Source organism: Hibiscus syriacus, unplaced genomic scaffold (genome assembly GCF_006381635.1).
Source record: "Hibiscus syriacus cultivar Baekdansim isolate YM2019G1 unplaced genomic scaffold, ASM638163v2 tig00013960_pilon, whole genome shotgun sequence".
Classification (NCBI taxonomy): domain Eukaryota; kingdom Viridiplantae; phylum Streptophyta; class Magnoliopsida; order Malvales; family Malvaceae; genus Hibiscus; species Hibiscus syriacus.
This window is the reverse complement of record NW_024062312.1, coordinates 1,886,028-1,912,158: the sequence shown is the minus strand read 5'-3', so window position 1 is coordinate 1,912,158 and position 26,131 is coordinate 1,886,028. Positions and strand designations below refer to the sequence as shown.

Here is a 26,131-nt window from a genome sequence, read left to right as displayed (position 1 = left end):
TACCTAAAACATTGTTTTACTGGGTTTTTTCTACAGTGTTTACCTATATAGGTAATTAGAACCGGTAAAAATAATAATATTTTCGGTCATTTTTTTACCCGTTTTGTTATTTAAAATAATAACAAAACCGGTAACACTTTATTTTAGCCGCATATTAAGGTGTCGCACCGTAGTCTTCTATTGTGTTTCCAATTAAGACACGTGATATTCTCTAATATTATCATATGATTTCTTTCATACAAATAAAATTAAAAGATTCTAAAATAACTATTTATGGCAATAGAAAAATATAGGCATGAGAATAATTTTAATTAAAAAAATAGAAACAGTTAATATTTCTATTTATATAATTTTTTAATATATTTAAAAAATTATTTTTTTCTTGCTTAAATATTTTTTTTTTCAAAAATACGAATCATAAAATACACACAATCATTAAATTCACATCTCATCAATATTATGATATTTTCCTCATTATTAATTACAAGAAAATAATATATATTCATCACATCAAAAGTTACGTTAATACAATAAAATATAAAATCAGATAAAATTTTAAAATATCACATTAAAAGATCTGACAGAATATAAAGACATTATTGATATTAACACTAAAAAAAATTAAGATAAACTACATATTTAATCGGTTATTTACTATTTTAATTTTATTTTAGTCACTTAATTATTTTTTTGAATTTATCACTAATATTATATTTTGATCTCCTATTGTTAAAAAATAACGATGATATTAACGTGTTATCATAATATCAAGTTATCACTAAAAAATTAAAAGTATGATATCAACAATATATTAGTTTTTTAATAGTGAATGATTAAAATAAACTTAGAAATAACGAATAATTTTAAAATAATAAATAAATTATAAAATAAAATCATAATGATAATTAGACAATTAAATATGTAATTTACTCAAAATTTTATCGGATTTATTGAGCGACGTTAACTTCAACAAGCATTTTGTAAGAGATTCAGACCATGAACCGGCCCTATCAAGCCGGTCCATAACTCGGCCTTTTTTGGATTTCGGTAAAACGAAAAGACCCAATAGACGCCACATCAGCAGAAAATATAGGGTAAACTACTCATTTAGCACCTAAACTATTAGTTTTAGCTCGTTTTAGTATTTAAACTGTCAATTTTTTTAAAACCATACCTGACATATAGTTTTCATTTCATTTTAATACCCGTCGTTGAAAACTTAACGCGTTTAGTAACTAAACTATCAGTTTTGATCCACTTTAATACCTAAACTTTCAACTTTTTCAAAACTCAACGTTAAATTTTGTTTGGGATATTAAAATAAAACAAAAACTGAAGTTTTTGATGACGAGATACTAAAATGAAGTAAAAACTAAATTTTTTGATGCGGTAAACTCTGCAGTTCGCAACGACCTTAATCAGCTTAAGGATCAAATTGATACCAATGGAAAAGCAGCATCAGATAATAGACCTGTTCAAGATGGGGTATCTGCGGGCACTCATACTCCGATTACAGGTAAACTACAAAAAGCAATTGCCTCGAAGGAAAACATCTTGTCCGAAACTGCTTTGAGAGTTCTACTTCGTAAAAGGGATAAAATGGTATGGTTTTTCGTTTTTTTTTATTCAAATGATGCATGCCTCCTTCAAATATTTGATGCACGAACACGGTTTGGCTAGTATTAGTGTGCAGCTGGCCACTTTTATTCGTCTAACATTGGTAACATCAAGAAAGATAAGCTCGTGTCGTGTAAAGGCGACCGCCTCAATACATATACATAGCCTACGATCTACCCTTTGAAGTCCAGTTTTGAAGTGATCCATACTCCTTTCTGTCATATTTTTTGTTGATGAATTCCTTGATCATACAGTTCCCGCTTCACATTTCCATTTGAATCCACAGGCTCTTCAGCTTCGCAATATCGGAGATGAGATTGCTCAATGCGGTAAAACGATGCAAACAATTCTGAACGGTACTTTTTAAAACTTAATAAGTCTTACAGCGGTGTGTTAATGCAGTTACATTAGTAGTTTAATTTGTAGTGTCAGTAGTTGTATTAACAGAGCTGATTTGGTGACATGTTTTCTTTGTATAGGTGGTGAAGATGATTTGGAATTAAAGATAGACTCGATCATAGAAGGTTGTAATGACGCATCCCGAGAAAACCAAGTATTGGCTTCCCAAGGCCATGAAGGCTCATGTTCGATTCAATGCAAAAAACGAAGCAGATCCTCGGAGGAAGGTTGCAGCAAGGCAAATCCATGTCGGGCAAGTTTAGTCAAATGTTCTCAACTTGTAGCTCCATCTATTTTCTTATCTCAAACTTCCCACCGAGTTCTCATGTTTCCAAAGAATCCCGATGTTGCTTAAAGAGGATAGCTCGTGACCAGCTAGGGGGCCGGCTTTGAGTCGTCGAGCGAGGGGAATGCATGTCTGAAACCCCATGAAGCGGGGAGCTCAGCTGCGTCGAGGTTGTTGGTCAAGTTGGTTGACCGTGTCTAGTGGCTGAAACAACGGTGTTGTTTGTTTTGGGCTCCTCACCCTGTCATCGACGCTTTAAAGGGCATAGTTTGTTAGCAACTTTTGCTGGTCTTTTTCGTGTCAGACTGGGAACGAAAATCTCCTCTCGTATGATCAACTGAGATTCGAAAGTGATCGGGAGGATGAGGTGTTCGCGGATGTTTGGCCTGCGACTGAAGAGCTCGAGGAAGTCCATCTGCAGACTGCTGATCCTTTGAATACCATAGATCAATTTAAGCTTTGTGTTGATTTTATTACAGATATTTAAAATGTTTTAACACCGAATTTTGATTTTGACCTCTTTTTAATCATTGTATCATTAAATTGTTACGGTGACGTAGTTGTTTTCTTTCTCGTGAGCTTTAGTTTGCATATCGATTTTGTCACTATACGTTAACACGTTCCATTCTTAAGCATTAAACTTTAGTTTACATATCATATTAGTCCTTATAAACAGTCGTCACTCCTGTAGTCATTGTTGTCACTCAATCATTGTTCATCACTAATCATCATTTGTGATAAGATCGGTAGTTTGTATTTCACTATTCATTTTCCTCTTCAAATTGGTATTTGATGACATCAACTCAAAATCGATAAAATTTCATTTAATGGTTCGACATTCCAATACTCTAATCTTCTATGGATTGTTCAATGAGACTAATTTCGAGATATGTTGTTTGTCCTATTAAGAAAATGCTTTCAATCACTTAAAATTTCAAACAAACACCACATATTTCTCAAATCCGAGAAAGCGTCAAACCCCATAAGTAATAGATTTTTCAGTTTTTAATTTTATGTGTTTTAAATAGACTTCGAGAATAATCTAATATGACAAAATGATAGAGAATAATAAAACGTGTTCATTAGTATCTCGAGTGACCACAAAAAATATTAGGAAATAACGGATTTTGATGAGCATAAATTTTTACCTTGATATGATAATTTTAATAAAAAATTATATTTTATTGGAACTCATCATCTAGGTGATGAGTTTGAATAAAAAATATTTTTATTAGAACTCATCACATCGATGTGATGATTTTCATGAACAATGTAAAAAATACCGTAGATCCCAAATTAAAAATCCGAGTGCCCTATTGGACTAAATAAAAAAACCTATCGAGGTGATGATTTTGAATAAAATATTTTTTTATTAGAACTCATCACATCAATGTGAAGATTTTCATGAACAATGTAAAAAATACCGTAGATCCCAATAAAAACCGAGTGCCCATGGATGACCTAATGGGGGAAAAACCCATAACTCAACCCAAACTCCAATAGCCCAATACCACTTATAAGTCCAATATTTCAAAGCGTAGAAGAAAACAAAGGCAGAAAATAGGCTTTCCCTTCTCTGCTATTGCCGTCGTCGTCGTTTTCCCTCGGCTTATTTTGCTAACATTCAACAATGGCAGCGAGTTCGACGGCGAGATCTTTTCTTCAAGTTGCAGCCACGGATGTGGTCGTTTCGCCTCTCCGAGTTGTCCAGATCGAAGGCCTGGTATTCATCCTTTCCCTCAATTTCCTTCTCTTCTCTCTTTTGAATTATATGTTTTCTTATCGGTGGATTTTTTAATTTTTAGGTCATATTAAAAATAATCAAGCACTGCAAGGAGTTTTCACCGGCTCTGGTTACCGACCAGCTTCTCGGTTTAGATGTTGGCAGTATCCTTGAAGTTACTAACTGTTTCCCTTTCCCGGTAATTTCGCTGATCTCCTTTTTAGCTTTTTTTTCTCCTTTTGAATCTCGTTGATATGTTTCTGTTTTAATTTGGAATGTTTTGTTTATTGGGATAGATCTGCGAGGAGGAAGAGGAGATTGAAGCTGATGGAGCTAATTATCAGCTCGAGATGATGCGATGCCTGAGGGAGGTTAATGTTGATAACAACACTGTTGGATGGTAATGTCTCGACTATTTTTGTTGTTTAACTGCTAGATACACTGCTTTTGGAGCCGAGACTAACATTTTGTAGTAGTTGACGGATGTTGTCCTAGATACTTGAGGAATTAGGAATCATGATGCTTGTTATGATTTTGAGTTCTTGATAATTCTGGTACTGTTAATAACCAATGGTTAAACCAATCTTGCGGTATGCATATTATCTTAATTGGTATATTTATTCAAGTGATTTGTACTTTGGTTAATTGTTATGTACTCTGAACTTCTGTTTCATGTGGTGATCTTTGCCTTGCGTTTTTTTAGGTACCAATCAACGATTTTGGGTTCATATCAGACAGTTGAGCTCATCGAGACCTTTATGAATTATCAGGTAAAGGAAACATTTTTAACATTATTTGACTGCAATTAATGTGATGAACATGAGACATCTCACCATTCTATTGATAGTAAAGAAAAATAACACCGTATAGAAAAGCTCTATGTTTGTTTGTTTTAACTTTGAAGGGATAGCTTGCTGTGCCTTACCATTTAAATCCACTTTTCAAAGTTTAGTTCTTCAGTTATTTACCTGCTTAATTGTTAAACTGTGCTGGAGAATATAAGGAGGTGTGTGTGCATTATCTACGATCCTTCAAGGTCTAATCAAGGTGTCTTGGCTCTCAAGGCTTTGAAGCTATCTGATTCTTTTATGGAACTTTATCGGCTAATAACTTTACCGGAGAGAAGTATGGTTTCTCCTTGCTGTCAAAATTTTAGGAATTTGAATTTTATGTGCTCTCATATTGATTGTCTCTTTCACTGTTATAGGTTGAGGGAGAAAAACTTGTCATGGGTGGATATTTTTGAGGAAATTCCTGTAAGTTCCTACTGCCTTGGCTGTTTATTATTTTGAAGAATTAATATAATAAAGCATTGCAATGACATTTTCCTTTGTTATTATCTCGTATGAAATAATTAAATAAACATTAGTCCTGTAGAAACTCTACATATGATGAATAATCAATTATTTCAGCACTGTTAGAATCTGATATAGAAAGGAGCTTACAAAGTTCATTATGGAATATTGAGGATTTCCACAGTTTTCTTGTATAAATATAATACATGAATTATCACTATAAGCTAGTGTATTTTCAATGTAAACAACCATGGTTCCCACTTTCGTGTTGATGTTTGTGGTGTTTTTGTATTGCAGATCAAAGTCTCAAATTCTGCTCTTATCAGTGCCTCTATGACTGAGCTGGAATCTGATACACCAGTCACACAGGTGAATTATAAATTGTTTATCAAGTGGTTTTTAGTAGTGCCATGGTAAAAGACTCTGTATCTGTGAAATTTTCCTTCTAATTTTAATTTTCCATTTTAGTGTGATTATGACCGTCTGCAATTATCAAGTAATCCTTACATGGAGAGGAATATGGAATTTTTTATTGAATGCATGGATGATTTGTCAATGGAACAACAGAAGGTATGTATTCCTGTTTCTCCGATATTGTACTGCTATCATTGCTCTGCTATTTTATGTTTGACATAAACTGCTGTTCTCTCTCTTTTTTTCCCTTTTGCAGTTCCAATTTTACTACAGGAACTTGTCACATCAACAGGCTCAGCAACAAGCATGGCTTCAGAAAAGAAGGTAGTGTATTTGATCTCTGTGCTACTTGACTCTTTATTTTCCTTGAAAGACCGTTGAGGACCTTCCAAGTACATGGAAAACTTAGAAAATATCCTCCTAGGAGGAAGAACAAAAAAGAGTTAACAAAATTGGTTTCCAGTTCTGATGATCTAGAAATTATGAGTCACAGCTTGAAATTTTAATTGGTTGAATTCCTCAATATTTCTTAAGGATTTTAAGGGTAATAATTAAAAAGTTTGAAGCTGTCTCCATTTTACCTTTTGGATGAAGTTGATTTTGTTGTGTGAAATGTCTTTATTTTGTGATTTTGTTTTCTTAGTTCACCAAAGTTCATGTATTTTCTCTCTTTTGTAACTGTAGGTCTGAGAACATGGCACGAAAGGCGGCTGGGGAGGAACCATTGCCTGAGGAGGACCCCACAAATCCCATCTTCAAGCCAATCCCCGAGCCTTCACGATTGGAGAGCTTTCTCATAACAAACCAAATTGCTAATTACTGCAACCAAATCAACGGGTATGTTGTCTGTTCTTGATCTTACCATTTTTTTCCTGGATAGCCTCATATAACAAAATCTCCCTCAGTTTGCCATTTTGAAATCTCTGAGGGTTTTAATGTATATTTTCAACTTGTATCTCTGGTTTTTGTTTTCACTTATAATTCCTTCCTTTTAGACATGAATCACTACCTAGTGTACGCATTCACAAATGTCAGAAAGTAGTTAAAAATCTCGAGAAATGCGCAGCGATCTTAGTTTCTTCAGTAACTTACCATTGTTTAAATCATTTTGCAGGGTTGCTGGCCAGAGCTTCAACAGACTGTATTTAATGAAGTCGTTGCATGATAATTGATCCGGAAACCTCGCAACACCGTCTGCTGCAATGTTAGGTACGAAATATTCACCGTCTAGATTAGCTAAAAGTTTTTGCAATGTTTATTTGGAGATGAATGAGATTGATTTTTTTTTTCAGCGTCGTTGCGTTTTGAGGTCAAAATAGGAGTGAATTAGAAATTTTGAGATTTATCGGTTAAAAATGATTGCCAATGAAAGATTTTGATTCGATTTAAAGATTAAATTAATATTTTATTAAAAATTTAAATGTCAAATTGATATTTTATCTGAAATTTAAGGATCAAATTAATATTTTATTTTTAGGGGCTAAATTAAAAGTTAATCTATTTTATTAATGTGTAATGTTCATTGATGTAGTCCTTTTTAATACATGTCTTCCTTTGTTAATTTCACGTGGAAAACCTGGTAGAGACGAGTCTACATCACACGCAACAACACACACACACACACACATATATATATATATACCGGTATAAATTTATAAATAGTCATTAAATTATGATAAAATGATTTTTTGTAATTCAACTTTTAAAAAATTATAAAATGAATATTAAATTTTAGATTCCATTAAAAAGAAGTATTGACACTTGACTCTTTTGAAGGGTTAATGTGACATATTAAATTAATAAAAAAATCTCATTTATTCCATCAATAGTGACTAAAATTTTGTTTTTGATATATTTTTTTAACAATTTTAAGTAATAATTCCAAAAAATTAGAATTTTTATAAATATATGGATTTTTAAAATTAATTTTTGAAATTATAAATATATTTTTAAAGTTATATTTAAAACTATTAAAAAAAGTTAAAGAATTGAATCACATTGTTTAATAAAAAATAGTTTCATTTTTATAACTAAAGTTATTGGATTTCAAAATTTATAAATTCTCAAATATAATCATAATTTTTTTTAAAAAAATAATTCTAAATCTTATGAATTAAAAGATTAATTATAAAGTTATAATTTTAAAAAAATAGTTTTATGATTTTAAAAATGAATAGTAAATATATATATATAATTATTTTTTAGAATTATTATCTCAAAATATTGAAAAATATCAAAATGAAATTTAGTTTATAATTGAGGGTTGAATGATATATATTTTTAAATTAATTTAACATGTTAAGTTATCCTTTTAATGATAATTAAAAATGTGATATTCATTTTGTAGTACAGTTGAGGGTCTGATTGAATGAGATATTATATAACTTTTAAAAGTTTAATGTTAAAAATAAATATTTTAATATAATTTAATAACCATTTAAAAAATTTACATTCAAAATTAGTGGTATATCTCGATACATGACATGTATCGTAGAATTTTCCGTAGAGAGAAATATAGTAATGGATGTTCATGTCAACAGACGGAGAGAACCGTTTGTGAGTTAACGGCTATAACAATTTTTCGTTAAAAATTAATGAAGTAATGAAGAAAAAGTTGATTGTTTATTTAAATATTAAGGGTATATTTTGATATTATACCTAATTAATATGATGCAACATGAATCAAATTATCTCAGTGGTTAAAGGAATTATTGTTGTTTTCAGAGATCACAAGGGCGACTGAGTACACACTGTCAGACGGTTGAGAATATTTAGTATGAATATTCAAATTTAGGTACATGTATTTTTGGGTTACGAGTATCCTTGGTTTACATTTTTAATTTTACATTTTCTTTAAATTATATATATTTTTTAAAATACATAGAAAAAACTAAAACTTATTAAACATAAAAGTAATGAAATAAAATAAAATAAAATTTAAAATATTTTGAATTTGAGAAATAATTTAGATTGTTAGGGTAAAATAATTTAAGAAATTAATAATTTATAAGGTTATAGTGAAATGATATAAGAAGTTAAGAATAAAAAATAAAAAATATAATTTGAGAATTAAGAATAAAAATATAATATAAAATTAAAAAATATATAAGAAACAGAGAATCATGTCGATGGGTACCCGGTTAAGCATTATTTTATGAGTTGAGATCAACCGAAAACCCGCCAAAAATAGTGGGTCGAGTATCTCGCCCGAAAATTCGGGTATTTTCACTATAAATACCTGATAATTTTTGTCCGTGTCAACAGGTCGGATCATCTGGGTTGAATAGAAATTTTTAATTCGGGTATTTGATATTACATAAAATAAATATTATTACTATTGATTGATTAATTCGGATAGAAATATTTAAGTTAGTTTTACGCATTTGGATTTTAATAAATTTATAATTGAAAGAAAAAAAAAACATTAAAGGATGAAATGTATGAAGTAAAAGAAGAATTCCAAAAACTGATAACAGAAATGTTGGCAAGTTTTTCACAATGTTTGTGGAACTGGGGTTTTGATAACTTGAAGTATTTGCACCACTTCCGCCATTGAAGGCCTACTTGAAGGTATCTGAGAGGTGCAAACCAATGCCAATTTCAGCACCGGAAACACTTCATCTTCAGGATAATCACCTATACTTAGATCCACGCAGTCCAACACATTCCCTTGCTCCACCGAGACCCGAACGTGATCGCTCAGTATCACGACATTATCCTCCCCGTACTCGACCGGCCTTCGTCCCGTCACGAGCTCCAATATTAGCACCCCGAAACCGAACACATCGCATTTCTCGTTCACCCTCAAGCTTTGACATGCTAGCTCTGGTGCTACATATCCTACTGCACTCTGGAACCTGTTGCTGATCACATGCTTTTCGAGCTTCGTTAATAGCCTTGCTAATCCGAAATCCGAGACCTTCGGATTGTAGTCCTTGTCGAGAAGGATGTTACTCAGTTTTATGTTGTAATGAATTATTGGTGGCCTGAAGGAATGGTGCAAGTGAGCCAGTCCCTTGGCTGTTCCGAGGATTATCTTGAACCTGTTGGACCAAGAAAATGGTGGGGCTGAACCAGATCTTTCATGGAGCTTTGTTTGCAAGTTCCCATTAGTTGCATACTCTGTTATTAGAAGCTGAGTTTGCGGCGTCCAATAGTATCCTTCCAGCGATATCAAATTTGGGTGCCTTGCTTTTCCGAGAACTCGAACTTCTCGATCGAAATCGTCTTGATATTGGATCAAGTTCGATGTCGCAAGCTTTTTGATTGCCACAAATCTCCCTTGAGGACTCGATGGGATCATGTAAACGGTTCCGAATACTCCTTCACCGATCTCTGCAGCCTTGTTAAGGAGGGTTTCGGGGTTGCCAATCCCATTAGTCGATAGCTTCGAATTGAACAGAATGAGTTTGCCTGTGGGAGGACTTCCGGATCTCGTCGAACTCGAACACATGCTTTCCAGTGCAGTCTCCACGAATTCGAGTCTCCTTCGGACTGAAACATTTAAGAGGCTTATAACTATCACCCCAGTTACAATCAGAACAGCTGCTGAAATCGCAACCATTGCAGAAATACTAAGGGAGATACGATGATGGAATCTTATCGGAGTAGCGGACTCGTTTGTTCGCCTGTGGCCACCCATTTGATCGTTGTAAGCATCCGGATCGAGAACTAAAGGTTTCGGCACATTCAACTTGCATGGTCCTTTTAACAATGGTGAACAAATTCCCAGATTTCCCTGCAAAGCACTTTGATCCAAGCTTGGAAATATGCCTCCTACGGGAAGCCTGCCTATAAGTTGATTATATGATACATTGACAGCAAGAAGATTTTCCAACAATCCGAGCTCTTTCGGTATTTCTCCACTTAGTTCGTTGAACTCGAGTTTGAGAATCTTAAGCTTGGACAATTTCGAAATCGTCTTCGGAATCAAACCGGTTAGATTGTTGTGAGACAACGTCCTACGGAAACAAGATATAATTTCGAATAACATTAGTCCAAGACATCAAAACTTAGCATATGGTAAACAAAAACAGAATGATGAAACTTACAACGAGAACAATGATGAACAGTTTCCAATCTCATCCGGAATTGGTCCACTCAATGAATTTCCATCCAATTGAAGAATAACCAAACTCCCAAATTCACATATATCCCCCGGAACATCCCCGGATAAAGCATTGTCTCGAAGATCAAGCACGGTCAGGTTCGGAAATAACCCGAGCTCTGGTGGTATCCTTGACTGAAGCTTGTTTGATGATAAGTTCAAGTACTTCATGTTGGCAAAAAGCCCCATTTCTGCAGGAATTGTTCCTTCGAGATCATTTCTAGACAGATCCAAGTTTCGAAGAGCCTCGAAGAGACTACTTGATCCTCTTGGAATCGAACCATTGAACCGATTATTGGAAAGATCCATAACTTCCAATCCCAGATCGAATAAACCAGCTGGTATGCTACCAACGAGCTTATTATTTGACAATCTCAAAGATTTTAAAGCTCTGAGATTACCAATTGATGATGGCAAGCTTCCAGTTAAACCGTTGCTCGCGAAATCGAGATACTCCAAGCTGCTCAAGCTACCAATCCATGGAGGAAACTCACTCGTAAACATGTTGTTCGATAAACTGAAGAAAACCAATGAATTTAGCCTCTGTAGAGAATCCGAGATCGGTCCATCGAAAAGATTATTGTTGAAATCCAACGAATTTAGATGTAGACAAAGTCCAATATCTGCAGGGATTGGTCCTGAGAAGCCATTAGACTGTAAATGGAGCTTTTTCAAGTAAGGCAATGTTGAAACACCTCCAGGAACTGACCCTGAAAATGAATTATAAGAAAGATCCAAAGCTCGAAGCCGATTCATCGACCAAATCCCAGAAATAAAATCTATGTTACCGGAGAAATGGTTTTTGGAAAGATTAAGGTTGTTCAAATATGAACATCTATATAGCGTGCTTGGAATTTGGCCTTCAAATGAATTCACAGCTAAAGACAGAAATCTCAGTGATGAACATGATTGAAACAGATCATCAGGGAGTGAACCTGAAAAAGAATTCCCAGATAGATCCAGAAATCTAATGGAATTCATGTTGACAAAAGAGCTCGGAACCGATCCTGAGAGATTATTATAGCTAAGATTAAGCCTTTCAAGTGTTTGAAGCACACCAAATGCTCGACCAATTGTACCACTGAAATTGTTACGAGACAATGATAATACCTTTAAATACTCCAACTTTTGAAGCCCTTTGCCGATCTTCCCTGATAATCCCAAGCCATCAAGAGAAATCTCCGAAACTCGACCGTTGTTTGGGTTGCATTTTATGAATCTCCACGAACAAGGCGAGTTATCTTCTTCGTTCCAAGATTGAAGATAAGAGGAAGGGTCTTTGATATCTGATTTGAACACTATCAAACCAAGAACATCGTCGTTGAGTTGAATGGAAGAAGCTTCATCGTCTCCTACGCAGAAATTCATGGAAAGAAGCAAACAAATCAGAAAATGAAGAGAACCCTTTGTTAGTACCACCATTGTTTTTCAATTTTTTTGCTTGGAATCTCCCCCTGAATTCAAGCTTTCACCCATGCATGGCTTTTTGCTGAAGAAGATGCAGTTCTTTCACTGTCAGTGATTAATTGCAGTACTCACGAGAGTGTTCCTTTTCAGTTTTGCGATGAAGATTCTTTCACTTTCGTCCTTTAGTTCTTGGTTTTAAGAAGTAAAAAAAAAAAAACTTGGGAAATCGAGAAAAACAGTGAATCAAAGTGAAAATAAATTCAAGGATTTTAATTTAGCTCTTTCATGCAAACAACTGGAGTATGAACCTAGCTCTTACTTTTACTGTTCTTTTATTGGTCAAATATGCTATATGTACTGTACTTTTGACAAACTTTGTGATTTAATCCTTATACAAACTAGGTTAATAATTGAACTATAATTTTTTTTAATTTTTTAAAAAAATAAAATTTATAAATATTTTGAGTTTAGAGACTAAATCTTAAACATCGTCAAAATCCAAGGACTAACGAAAAATTCAAAGTTCAATCTTATTCAAAACAAATTCGAAAAAGCTGACAATCATTTTTAAGGATAATTTTATTATTTTCTTTGGTCAAATATATCTCCTAAAACTATACGCATAATCAACGTAAGATACAAATTATGGGACGGAGGGAGTAATATTTACGTTAAAAATATAATATTATTTTATAAATTAAAAATTTGAATGACAAAGGTGTGGATGAAAAGAGAGAGAAGGTGCATGAACCGATAGGGCAATGCAAAAGCAAAGAAATGGTCCAAAAATGGCATTATCATCGTTTTTGTTTGGAAGGTTGAAGTTAAAATTCTCATCTGTCGCTTCTTTTATAGGCCTCTTTCATGCACTCTTCCCTTTCCATTTTTGAATTCTCAATTATTTTATTTTACTTATTATCAATACATTTTCATAATTATTAGACATTAATTTTTAATTATTAACGAAATTATTGAAGTCTGGGTGTTTTTTAAATATAATTTCATCTTCATCAATAATAAGAGAAAATTGAGAACGATTCGAGGGAGTGTGGGGGCAGTCGTACTTTTTAAAAATGTCAAATTTTTATATAATTTAAGTATCTTTCATAACTTTTATCTATAATTTAATTTCACAATCTCTAAATTTATAATATAACTTTCTAAAAAGTTATATCTCTTAACATAAAATTTTGCATTCGTCTCTAAGAGAAATAGAGTAAGATAATTATAATTACATGATAATTTCTTGCATACTTACTTGCTTTGGTTACTAACTCTAATCGGTGACAGATCCAGAAATATTTTTGAGGGTGGGCACACACGTATTAATTATTGAAAATATTCGTATTGAGTGGACACAAATAAAATTTCAGAGTGGACACTGATAGTAAAATGGACAACTAATATAAAAAAAATCGGATTCCAAGATAGACATGTGCCCACCCTAGATATTCTTTACATCCGCCACTGACTCTAATATATATAGATTTGGTCGGCATATGTTGATTTAAGTTTTAATCGGTAATTAAGTTAGGTTTTATTATAATTCTAGTGGATAAAGATGATTATATAATTAAATTTATTTAAGTAAAAATTGTTATAAAATCGAAGTTTTTGATATACATTGAACGCTCATACTTTTTACATTCTCGTTGCTTGAATTCAAAGCCTCAAGAAAAAAAACAACAATTCCTTTACCACCGAGGTCGCTTGTTTCGCCCATATGTTAAGATATTGTTTATATTCATTTTATGTCATATTCATTATAGGTTTATATATTTAATGCAGTGACATTATATAAAATTTTGATGTGGTAATTATTATCTAATCACAGTATATTTATTTAAAATAAATTTATATATTATTGATGTACTAAACATACACTTTTTATTTTGATTTTTATATTTTTACTACTTTTATTTTTATTTTAAAATAAAACTTATTTTAATAAATAAAATGCATAAATTGATGGTCCCGGGGAACAAAGCAGCGTGGCCAGTATTCACGAGATCCACACCATAGTCACGGGTTGCATGCAATACTTTGTGGTCATTTTTTTTTATATTTCTGGCCACAATATGTGTGCCAAATTTTAGGGTTCACAACCTTTAACGATTTGGCCGTATCCCTGTTTTGTATTTATATACTTTTCTCGTATATATTTAATCCACACTGATTCAGCGATTTCGATGATAAAAATTATTTTTATTTTTTGAAGTTTTAAATTAGAACGTTTAGAATATCAGGAGTATAAGTGTTAAATATCAAATTATTGACACTACAACAGAATATGTCTGTAGCGGCATTATTAGTGGCGTTTTGATATAGCGGCACTTATAGCCAAAACGCTAATAAATAGTAACGTTAGCGGCATTTTCTAAAAAAAACCACAATAAATTAAACATATAGTGGCGTTTGTAATTACAAACGCCGCAAGTGTTGTCGTCCCATACCCTTTTGTGAGATTTATAAAAAAAACGTCTCAATAGACTAAATATGTAGTGGCGTTTGGAGTTACAAACGCCGCAATAGGTATGTAATTCGTAGCGATTTTTTAATAAAAACATCATTAGTCTCATCAATTTGTGGTTTTTTTTAATAAAAAAAAACTATTATTGCTGTCATTTTGTGGCGTTTGAATTTACAAACGCCGCGAAGGTTATATCTTTAATCGTGCGAAATCTTTCCCCCTTTCCATCTGTTTCTTTACCTACTTTCAGTCATCCCTGCCGTTTACTCCACGAAACTGTTGCTGCCCGTTGCTGTTTGAACCCATCCTCGCCTCCAACGTCTCACCGTTCGACGCCGTCGAGGTAAACATTTACATATTGCGTTTTCAAAAATTAAAAACCGGCTGCTTTGTTTTTTCCCTTTTGTTTTTACAAAATTTGCAGAGCCATTGTTTGAATCGACTTGTCCATTGTTTTCCTCGTAACTTGAAATCCACCGCCAATTCTTCCCAAACGGAGCAGCAAGGAGGTGGTTGTCCATTGGAATTAGGTTCTATATGGTTAATAAGTAAACTTTAATATTGAGCTGAATCCATGGTTAGGTTAATAGTGTGAACTTTAGAATTAACTAATATTAGTGTTAAAACCCACTTCTATATGCATGGACATAGTAAAAATAAATTGATTGTGGATTAATTAAAAAAAATTAAACCACAACCTCTAAGCAAAATCGTCAGAATGTCAATGTGACAGATTTGCTCTCACGTTCGATGAAATTATCCCTGGGAGGCTTCCGGTTTGTTCCTGCCTTCGAAACCCGATGTTGACCCTAATGGAGCTCCGGTTGCTCCACTCCCTTCCATGGGCGGTCCCCTGCTTCAAGGTAATAATCTTTGAATCTTTTCACCTCTATATTTTTGTTTTGTGATCTCAAATTTCATAGATCCTACATAGGATGTTCGAAGCTTATTGAGAAAAATGATGGAGGAGTAGATAAATACCCTATGTTTGGAACCGAATTGGGGAAATCCATGACATTAAAAGAATCTTCAATTGCAAAAGCATTATCTATTCTCGATGAAGACAACGCTTACTTTAATTTTTTTTGTTTAATAACTAAAACTTTTTTGCAATTGTTGAACCAAGCTCTTTTTTTGTTTTAAAGGAAAAACTTACTTGCTACATAGGTAAAGCGATTCCATTGGAAAATGGTTGCGGTAACTCTCTTTTTTGTTTCATATTGAAGGTGGAAGGTCATTATCTGTTTCAAGTGAAGCATTCAAGCATGTGACTCGAAGCTAGGGGATTTATTTGGGGAAATGGATGAAGAGGTTCTCCATTTACAATTTACATAGAGGAAAAACTTAACGATGCTTCATCAAACAAACAAAATTGTTTTTTACTTTCTTTCCCTATGAAGGAGCAATGAAGACACACATATTGTGCATGTAAAATCTCTCTATCTCTCGCATGTTGTTTTGCTTGAATGTTTGTAAACTTTGATTTACATTTCACTTGAATAAACTGATATTTATTTATGTCAACTATTTTTACTTAATTCGAGTCGTAATTAAATTTTAAGGGTTTAGGGTTATTGGATATTGATAAATGATATTAAATTTGGGTAATAAATAACAGAAAATAACATTTGTAAAATAGGTTAATTTTGTGGCGTTTTAAAAAAAACGCCACTAATGGAATACGCAATTGTGGCATTTTTAGTTTAAAAATGCCACTAAATTGCCTACCTTTTGCAGCGTTTTACTTAAAAACGTTGCTATATATATTGGAAATAAGAGGGTTAAGGTTAGATTAGGTTAGGGTTTAGTTTAGATTTTAGGTCGGTTCTGGTTAATCCAGACAAAATCAGGTTATTACAAGTAAAATAAAATGTTTTATTAAATTTACCAGATTTTAGGCGTTCTAATCTTGCAAAAGTCTGCAAAGCAGACTTGTATTGCTCGTTCTACCATGAAATCAAAGTTTATAACTCTTGATTTAGCTGGGCAAGAAGCCAAGTGGCTTAGAAATTACTAGCAGAAATTCCTTTGAGGGGAAGACTGACTCCTTCCGTCTCCTTATTGTGTGATTTACAAGCTATGATATGTGTGGTTAAGAACCAAACTTACAATGGAAAGAAAAAATCATTCACATATGACATGAATCTGTTAGACACTTAATAAGGAATGAAATACTCTCTTTAGAGTATGTGAAGTCAGAAAGGAACCTATCAGATCCTCTTACCAAAGGGTTAAGAAGGAAATTGGTCATAGATTCATCGATGGGGATGGGTTTAAAGCCCATTAGTTGATGAATTTGTAGTGGATACCCAACTTATTTATCTAAGTTCAATGTGGTTAAACAAAGCCATGGAAAGACTCATAGTGTATATTTATATCTATGTTGAACTATATTTTGATATAACAATTTAAGGTAAAATGTTTTTGGAGTTGAATTGAATTTATTCAAAGTTTTGAAAAATAATTCAAAGTCCTTAAAGTTTGGAATTGAGCACAAAACGTTTTTCTAGACAAGCAGTACCGATACTGTTCTTACAGTATCGATACATCATGAAAAATATCGATATTATTCATATGGTATCGATACCAAGGTAAGGGAAGTATCGATACTCACTAGGTAGTACCGATACCACCAGCATTGCTCAAATTTCATAATGCAAAAATGACACCGATACCCAAAGGGGTACCGATACTACTATGTATAGTAGTATCGATACCATATGCATAGCATCGATACCATCAGACCCCAACGGCTAGTAACAACTAGTTGATTTAAAAATAACAAAGGTAGTACAGATACTTCCTTTAGGAGTACTGATACCCTTTGTTCTGGGCAGCTTTATTTTGTACAAAACTTGATCTCCAACAGCTCTAAAACACTCACAATGGCTAGAAACGGTCACAACAACATTCCAACATATAAAAACAAGTTAAGGACACTTGAATAAGGGTTAGAACACCTATCAAAGCATTCAAACACAAGAGAAGAACTTTTCACTCTTTATTCCAATTCTCTTGTAAATATTTTGTTCTTGTGAGCTAAATTTTGTAAACACCCTACCTTGTAGAGGTTTATTTGTTTACTTATTTTATCCTTTTTGTAAAGGGTTTTTGGTTATATCTTAGCGAATTCAAAAGATAGAGAGTTATAAAGGTTATTTATTTGTCCTTGAAAAAGAAAGAACAAAATAGCGAATTTGTTAGAAAATCCTTAGTGAGGAGCTAAGGTAGTGGATGTAGACTTGATTGATAAGTCGAACCACTTTAAATCCTTGTGCCAATTTTTTCTATATTTTATTCTCCTTACTCCCAAATTAAATTGTTGTCATTTAACCCCCTTTGTACTATTTCGGTTGTTCAATTGAGCCTCTTCAAATCTTAATAATTGGTATCGGAGCTTGACTCATTAGAAGGTTTAACCACCTTTAGACGATCCTCGAAGAAGCTCTACTGATTCCCGACACAACTGACAAAGAAATGGCTTCAACCTCCGGTGCCTACTATATTGAAGATTTACAACCGGTCAACAAACCACCCTACTTCAATGGAGTAAATTATGCATATTGGAAGAATATGATGATTCTCTTCATTCAAGACAACGATCTAGGAGCTTGAAACTCTATCATGAAAGGCTACACCATTCCAACCGGCGAGATGGACGATTGGAGTGATGGAGAGAAGAAAAAGTTCCAACTCAATGCTAAGGCTATGCACATTCTCTTTTGTGCATTAGGCCTGGATGAACATGGAAGAGTCTCATCTTGTTACAATGCCAAGGAGATATGGATAAACTCCAAGTCACTAATGAAGGAACTGATTAAGTGAGGGAAACCAAGATAAGTCTTCTCAACCATAGCTACGAGAATTTCAAGATAAAACCCGATGAAGACATCAAAGCTATGAAGGATAGATTTTCCGTGATTATCAATGGTCTTAATGGATTTGGAGAAGTAATCTCCAATGAGAAGCTTGCGAGGAAGATGATCTACTCTCTTCCAAAGTCTTGGCAATCGAAGAAGACTGTGATTATCGAAGCTAGAGACCTAAAGTCTCTCACTCTTGACGAGTTGATTAGTTCTATTCTTACTCATGAGTTGATGGTGAAGGAAGAGGAAGAAGATGAAGAGAAGCAAAATAATAAGAAGAATGAGGTAGGCATTGCCTTCAAGTCCACCAATGAGATTTATCAAGATTCAAGTGAAGAGGTAGATGAAGACGATGAAGAAGAAGAGATGGCCAAGCTCTTCAAAAATTTCAAGAGATTCATGTCTTCCCAGGAAGTGAAACATGAATCAACCAAGAAGAAGGGTCCCCAGATGTGCTTCAATTGTCAAAGAAAGGGGCATGTCAAGTATGAATGCCCTCTCCTAAAGAAGAATGGATAAAGCAAGAAAAAGACATTTGTGGCAGCTTGGAGTGATGAAGATGAATCCAATTGTAACACCCCCAACTCGTATCCGACTCGAATCCAACTCGAATTCGAGTCTGAGGTGTCACATTGACTTTTCAAAACTTATATATGTATACCAATATGAAAAAATCCACTTTTATTCAATATAAGCTCATAATTCATATCATTAAAATAAAAGTATCTTCAAAACTGATCAGAGCGTATATAATTCAAAACATTAATTACATGCCAACTATTTTCAATAACCAAATACAAATAATTCTAAACTTTTTTCTGATCTGATCATAGGAAATGAGAGGCTAACCTGCCTTGCCTTGACTATCGCTGCTTCGCTTCCAGAAACCTACGTGTGAAACACTCACACGCTAAGTCGATGACTTAGTGAGGCATATAAAACGTACAATGTAACTATAACTCTTAACAATTAATGCATACTCCATATAATCAAATCACAAAACCCCATATACACATTCATTTAACAAATATGTACATACAATTATATCATCGTATCATATAGTATTGTGTATTATTTCATGTTCATAAAATCATTTATTTTACCTTACTCAGCTTATAACACATTCACTTGTTATCTTTTAACTCATTCCCTTTTTCATAATTCTTAGTCATATAATATATATACTATAGTCATCTATCTTATTTCTTATTTCCAATTACTTCTATTTATCATATAATTCATAAACTCTTGCTACATATTCTATACCATATCTTTGTGTACTAATTCTTTATATTCTATTAGTTCATTTTTCACACAATTTGTTACATAAACATATTATCATAATCTGTTACAATTTTAATTTCTATAATGTTCTCATATGATTTCATTTCCTAGATCTTTGTACTATGTTTTATATCACTTAAGAATTGAACCAGTTTTAAATCATCATTTCATTGGAACATATGGAAATTTTCTATACAACCTATTTCTATATATATTTCCTATTTGATGTACTATTTATTTATCTCCATTAATTTATATAAATTCTCATTTCCAAGTATAATTCTATTATACTAGTTCATCTACAAAGTATATTCTCACTATACAATCATAACTATACTTATGGAATTCATAACATTTCTCATGTAATTACTTGAAACATATCATATAAGTTCATTATAATCTCTTATATTCCAACATATCAAACGAACATAATTTTTAACATAGATAATAACATATGCAATACATACAACCATTATACTCATATTCAAGCACACAATTACATAACAATCATATCAAATTTATTTCTATTATCTCTTTATTAGCCCATGTACATTACTGAGAACTTAAAGTATATGAGTATTGTGAGGTTGTGCACTATGCTGTCACCACAGCTCGTATAAATGCACCTAAGTGCCACATAGAATTGTACTGTAGTGCCGCGTAGAAATGCACTAAAGTGCCATATAAGATTGTCCCTAAGGACCACGTAGAAAATTCCTTAAGAACCATATACATATGCCAAGGATAAAGTATGTGTCTCAAAAGACCTCACACATGTTCCAAAGAATACATATATGTCCCGAAGGACCACATAGACCCTCGACTCTTGGCATGTCAACTATACCTGTAGCTCTCATATCTCATAACATGGGCATTAATAATTATGTTATCACATATTCACATATACACGTAGTCTCGTAGTTCTTTCACATAGCTCACTGTCATATAAATCACATACCACATATACATATAGATACATGGTTCACTTACACGTAGAACATTTTCATATGATTCACCTATCATATGTACTTTCTCTTTCATATATCTCATATCACATAGTTCACTTCTCATATGATTTCATATTCATATATCCATAGCTCATATTACTTTGCATGGACTATAAAAACATATATATATTATCATGTTTATCATCTAGGTTCATTCACTTAATCTCTTTTACGCGTATATCACATACTCATATCATTCATTCAAATTATGTCACACACATACAATAACATATAGCTCAGACACTCATAGCAAATACATGCTCAGGTTCATGAATTCATGCATAACACTATAGGAAATAGACTTATCGCAAGTCTTATTTCCATTAAACATCATATGCTATCTAATAGCACTCACCTTGGCCTCACTAAGTTCCAATCCACTATTATAATTTCCTTTCTTTCGATCAAATCTTAACTTGATAATCGTTCCGAAACTTGTTCGTGCTCGATATCTTTGCCATGGAGCTTACGAGAAGAGAAGAGGAAGAAGAGAAAACAAGCTCCGGAATTTTCTTTCCTTTCTCCCTATACCACGTGTTTCTCTCCTATATAAAGGGAGAAATAAAATCATTCCATAGAAAAGACCATTTTACCCTTATTACTTTCAAACTTTGTTATTAAATCCAACATCAACACTTTTCATTTAAGTCTCTAACCTTTTAATCTTTTTTGAGATTGGTACTAAATTTTAGAATATTTCAATTTAGTCACTAACCCCGATTTTAGGATATTACACCAATGATGAAGATGAAGTAGCCAACCTATGCCTCATGGCCATCAAAGGAGATTCAATGGTATCTTATAACTCTAATGATTTAAGTTAACATTATTTTGATGAGTTACAAGGTGCTTATAATGAGTTGTATTTGAAATTTGAGACAATGAATTCTAAATATAAGAAATTGATTTCAAAATTTAAAGTTTAAAATGATTTGATTTTGAAAGCCAAAGTTGATTTTGAAAATCAAAATGAAATTTTGAAAAATGATTTAGAGTTTTCAAAAGTCAAAATTAATGATTTAGAAAAAGAAAATTTTGATTTGAAAGTTAAGCTTGAGAGCTTAACAAAAGAAAAAGAATTAATTTCTCAAAACAATTCATTATGTTTAAAAATGGAAAAATGCTCATATTGTCATTTTTATGGTCATTTGGAACATATTTGTCCCATAAAGAAAAGAAAATCTTTTAAAATTAGACAAGTATGGGTTCTCAAGGGAACAAGGGGCATTGAAACTAACATCCAATGATCCAAAGCAATTTGGATACCAAAATCCAAATAAATGTCTCTTTTAGGTGTGTGGGAGCAATGGTGATGAAAATGAAGAAATTGAGATGCTCTAGCCACACTTGAAAATGAATGAGTAACCTCTAAGCTTAATGTTTTTGATTTTGATTATTTGGTTGCTCATTTAGTTTTAACCATGCATGAGTTTTGATCTTAAATGGCTATGTTTTGTTTTTCATCTCATGTATGCTGAAAAAGTTTTATGATGAAAATTTTAATTTTTTTTAATGATTTTTCATAATTTTTAGTTCATCATAATGAATTTTGGTCAAAATTGATTTTCAATGCAAATGATATCTCTCTAACAATTGATATCAACTTTTCAAATGCTTTGATTTTACAAATTTTAAAATTTTTGACCTAAATTTAATTGTTTATGCATGTGTTTTAAATGTTAAATATATCTCTCTAACAATTGATATCAAACTCTTCAAATGCATAACATTTTTGAAAGCTTTATGCATGTGTACTTAATTTCAATTATTGGTATTGCATAAAGTATTTTAGACTTGGATATATTGAATTTCATATGATACTAACATGTTTGTTAATCTTTGTTGAAATTCAATTTTATTTAAGTGTCAATATTGTAAAGCTAATTTTGTTTGGAATGCAATTTTTGAGGGGGGATTTGATTTTTCAAATGCTTTTAATGTCAAATTTACCACTTACTCTCCAATGTTATTTTTGAACTTTAAAGTCGAATTCTTTTTGATCTAACAAAAAAGGGGAGACGTATGGTTTGAAAAATTCAATTTCTTAATGACAAAGAGGAAGCTGAACATTTACACATATTTGCCATGAATTGATATCTTTTTCATTAAACATTTTATTAAAGGGGAGTTTTGCCAAAAAACAATTTTTCAAATGTTTTGTTAAATCAAAAAGGGAGAGATTGTTGAACTATATTTTGATATAACAATTTAAGGCAAAATGTTTTTGGACTTGAATTGAATTTATTTAAAGTTTTTTAAAGTTTTCAAAAATAATTCATAGTCCTTAAAGTTTGGAATTGAGCACAAAATTTTTTTTCTAGACAAACAATACCGATACCTAATGAACAGTACCGATACTGTTCATATGGTACCGATACCAAGGTAAGGGAAGTATCGATACTCACTAGGTAGTACTGATACCACCAGTATTGCTCAAATTCCAGAATGTAAAAATGGTACCAATACCCAAAGGGGTACCTATACTACTATATATAGTAGTATCGATACCATAGACATAGTATCGATACCATCAGGCCCCAACGACTAGTTGATTTAAAAATAAAAAAAGGTAGTACCGATACTCCCTTTAGGAGTACCGATACCCTCTGTTCTGGGCAGCTTTATTTTGCACGAAAATTGATCCCCAACGGCTCCAAAACACTCCCAACGGCTAGAAACGGTCACAACAACATTCCAACATATAAAAACAAGTTGAGGACACTTGAAGAAGGGTTAAAACACCTATCCAAGCATTCAAACACAAGAGAAGAGCTTTTCACTCTTTATTCCAAGAGCTTTTCACTCTTTATTTCAATTCTCTTGTAAATATTTTGTTCTTGTGAGCTAAATTTTGTAAACATCCTACCTTGTAGAGGTTTATTTGTTTACTTCTTTTATCCTTTTTGTAAAGGGTTTTTGGTTCTATCTTAGCCAATTCAAAAGATAGGGAGTTGTAAAGGTTATCTCTTTGCCTTGAAAAAGAAAGAACAAATTAGTGAATTTGTTAGAAAATCCTTAGTGAGGAGCTAAGGTAGTGGATGTAGACTTGGTTGGTAAGTTGAACCACTTCAAATCCTTGTGCCAAATTTTCTATCTTTTGTTCTCCTTACTCCCAAATCAAATTATTGTCATTTAACCCCCTTTGCACTTTTTCGGTTGTTCAATTGAGCCTTTTCAAATCCTAACAATCTACCTATCCCTATGACAAATAATGCACATTCAAATGATGAGCTTAATTGCTCTTTATAAATTCATAACCCAAGCTTTGGGTGGTCTTAGTGAGAAATATTTGATGAATTTACCGATTTTGGTTGAATATATATTCTTAATAAGTTCATAACTAAGTGTTGAGTGGGTAGTCCTAATCGCGGAGAACTAGTTGAACTTACCCCTAGAAAGGATGAGTTTTCTTAAAACTCTTAATGAATTCAAACACAAGACTTTGGGTGTTCTTAGTGAGAAGGACATATTGAATTCACTGATTAATGAGGATGAATATTTATTCTTAATGGGTTCTTATCCCAGAGTTTCGGTTGTTCATTTAAAATGAACTTGAAGAAATTCATCATACCTATTGTGAGGTTGAGCTGTTGTAAAAGCTTTTAATTATTTCATAGTCCGATTTCGAGTGGTTTATGTTGAGATGAACCTGATAAAATAACCTACGTAAGTGAGAAGAATTAGTTACCTTCTATGACAAACGTTGGACCATTTTCCTAGCACACTTACTAGAATCCTGAGGTAAGATGGCTAAATATATATACATTCGTGTATATATATATATATATATATATATATATATATATATATATATATATATATATATATATATATATATATATATATATATATATATATATATCTTACACATCGAGAACTTCGGGGATGAAGGAGTTAGTTGTGTGTTATGAGTTTACTTTTTAATCGTGAGATACACACATGTATATAAATGTATATCATGAAATTTAGGCATAATACAAGAACTAGATTTAATATGCATAGAAAATCAAACAAAAATTAAAATACAAAGGTATGAGAAATATTTAATACAGATAGAAAGTACCTAAAAAAGACCTTAAAAACATATTCCATATACAAATGTACCTAAAAAAGGGAATTCACGTGAACACCTTATATACAAATGTACATTAACATATTCCATAAAAACATATTAAACATTCATTAGATTCTACATGTAATAAATACACCTATATTATTTAATCATAATTACATTTGTAAAACATGCAAGAAAAACAAACTTGTATTTAGTTCTGGTTAGCTTGATGTTAGGATTAGATTAGGTTAGGATTTAGTTTTGGTTTGGGCCGGTTCTTGTTAATCCGGACAAAATCAAATTATCACAAGTAAAATAAAATGTTTTATTAAATTTATCGGATTTTAAGCATTTTAATCTCTCCTTAAAAATGATCCATAATGGCTCTAATATTTTTAAAAACCTTTTCTAAAACCTCGTCGAATGCTACCCAAAAGCCATTACGACAAACCCATATGTTCAATTTTTTAATATTATATACATTAAAATATGACTTTATAATAATTTAGAATTTATTAATTTATAACTTCTTATATTTTTTAAGTTTTACTTGTTTGTTTGTAAATTACGTTGATGGTCTCTTATATTTTCGACCCGTTCGATTCTGGTTATCGTTTAAAAAAAACTGGTTCTAATTCCTTACCTTATAAATTAAATCAATAACGTAAGGGACTAGAATCAATCCTTCTTTGAACCGGTGACTAAAATCTAATGGACAGAAAACATAGGAGATCACAGTATAATTAGCCCTTAATTTTTGAATTTTTTAATATTACTTTTATTTTTAATAAGTTTTAGTGTTTTAAATATTTCGAAATTTTAATAATTTATTAAATTAAATAAAGTATTAAACTTTCTATAAAAATCAATTAAGTCTCAAATTTGATCAATAAATCAATTAAGTCCTTTTATCTTGTTGTCATTCACATGTAGGCGGTGATGTTAGCATAATAAATTATTATGTTAAACGTAGTGAACTGTAATTAAGAGAATTTTTATCAGTTAAATAATAATATTAATGCAATTAAGAGGATTTTAAAAAGAAAATAATAGAATTAAAAATAGAGGAACAAAATTAACCTGTAATCCTATTTTTTGTCGAGGGCGGCTTTGAAAATTCAATCCTTTTTCCCAGTTTTCCGATTCATAGTCCGGCGGCTAATTACAATTATAAACTCTAATTATTGTGTTTAAGGTATTTA

General features: G+C 32.2%; 2 protein-coding genes and 1 pseudogene across 2 annotated transcripts; 2 read left to right on the top strand and 1 right to left on the bottom strand.

The window, feature by feature from the left end:
- The first annotated feature begins 3,896 nt into the window (after window positions 1-3,896).
- LOC120206542 lies at window positions 3,897-6,957 on the top strand (annotated as a pseudogene).
- A 2,214-nt stretch (window positions 6,958-9,171) lies between these two features.
- Window positions 9,172-12,506, bottom strand: LOC120206749 (probably inactive leucine-rich repeat receptor-like protein kinase At3g28040). The gene is made up of 2 exons (XM_039206336.1): window positions 10,786-12,506; window positions 9,172-10,695 (listed from the first exon to the last, which is right to left on the bottom strand). The coding sequence occupies exons 1-2, from the start codon at window positions 12,261-12,263 to the stop codon at window positions 9,228-9,230; spliced, it is 2,946 nt and encodes a 981-aa protein (XP_039062267.1). The 5' UTR covers window positions 12,264-12,506; the 3' UTR covers window positions 9,172-9,227.
- Window positions 12,507-14,216: 1,710 nt separating this feature from the next.
- On the top strand, window positions 14,217-16,123 carry LOC120206612. Its single transcript, XM_039206210.1, has 4 exons — window positions 14,217-14,246; window positions 14,907-15,061; window positions 15,452-15,581; window positions 15,945-16,123. Exons 1-4 carry the CDS (start codon window positions 14,217-14,219, stop codon window positions 15,987-15,989), a joined length of 360 nt encoding a protein of 119 aa, XP_039062141.1. The 3' UTR covers window positions 15,990-16,123.
- The last annotated feature ends 10,008 nt before the right edge of the window (window positions 16,124-26,131 follow it).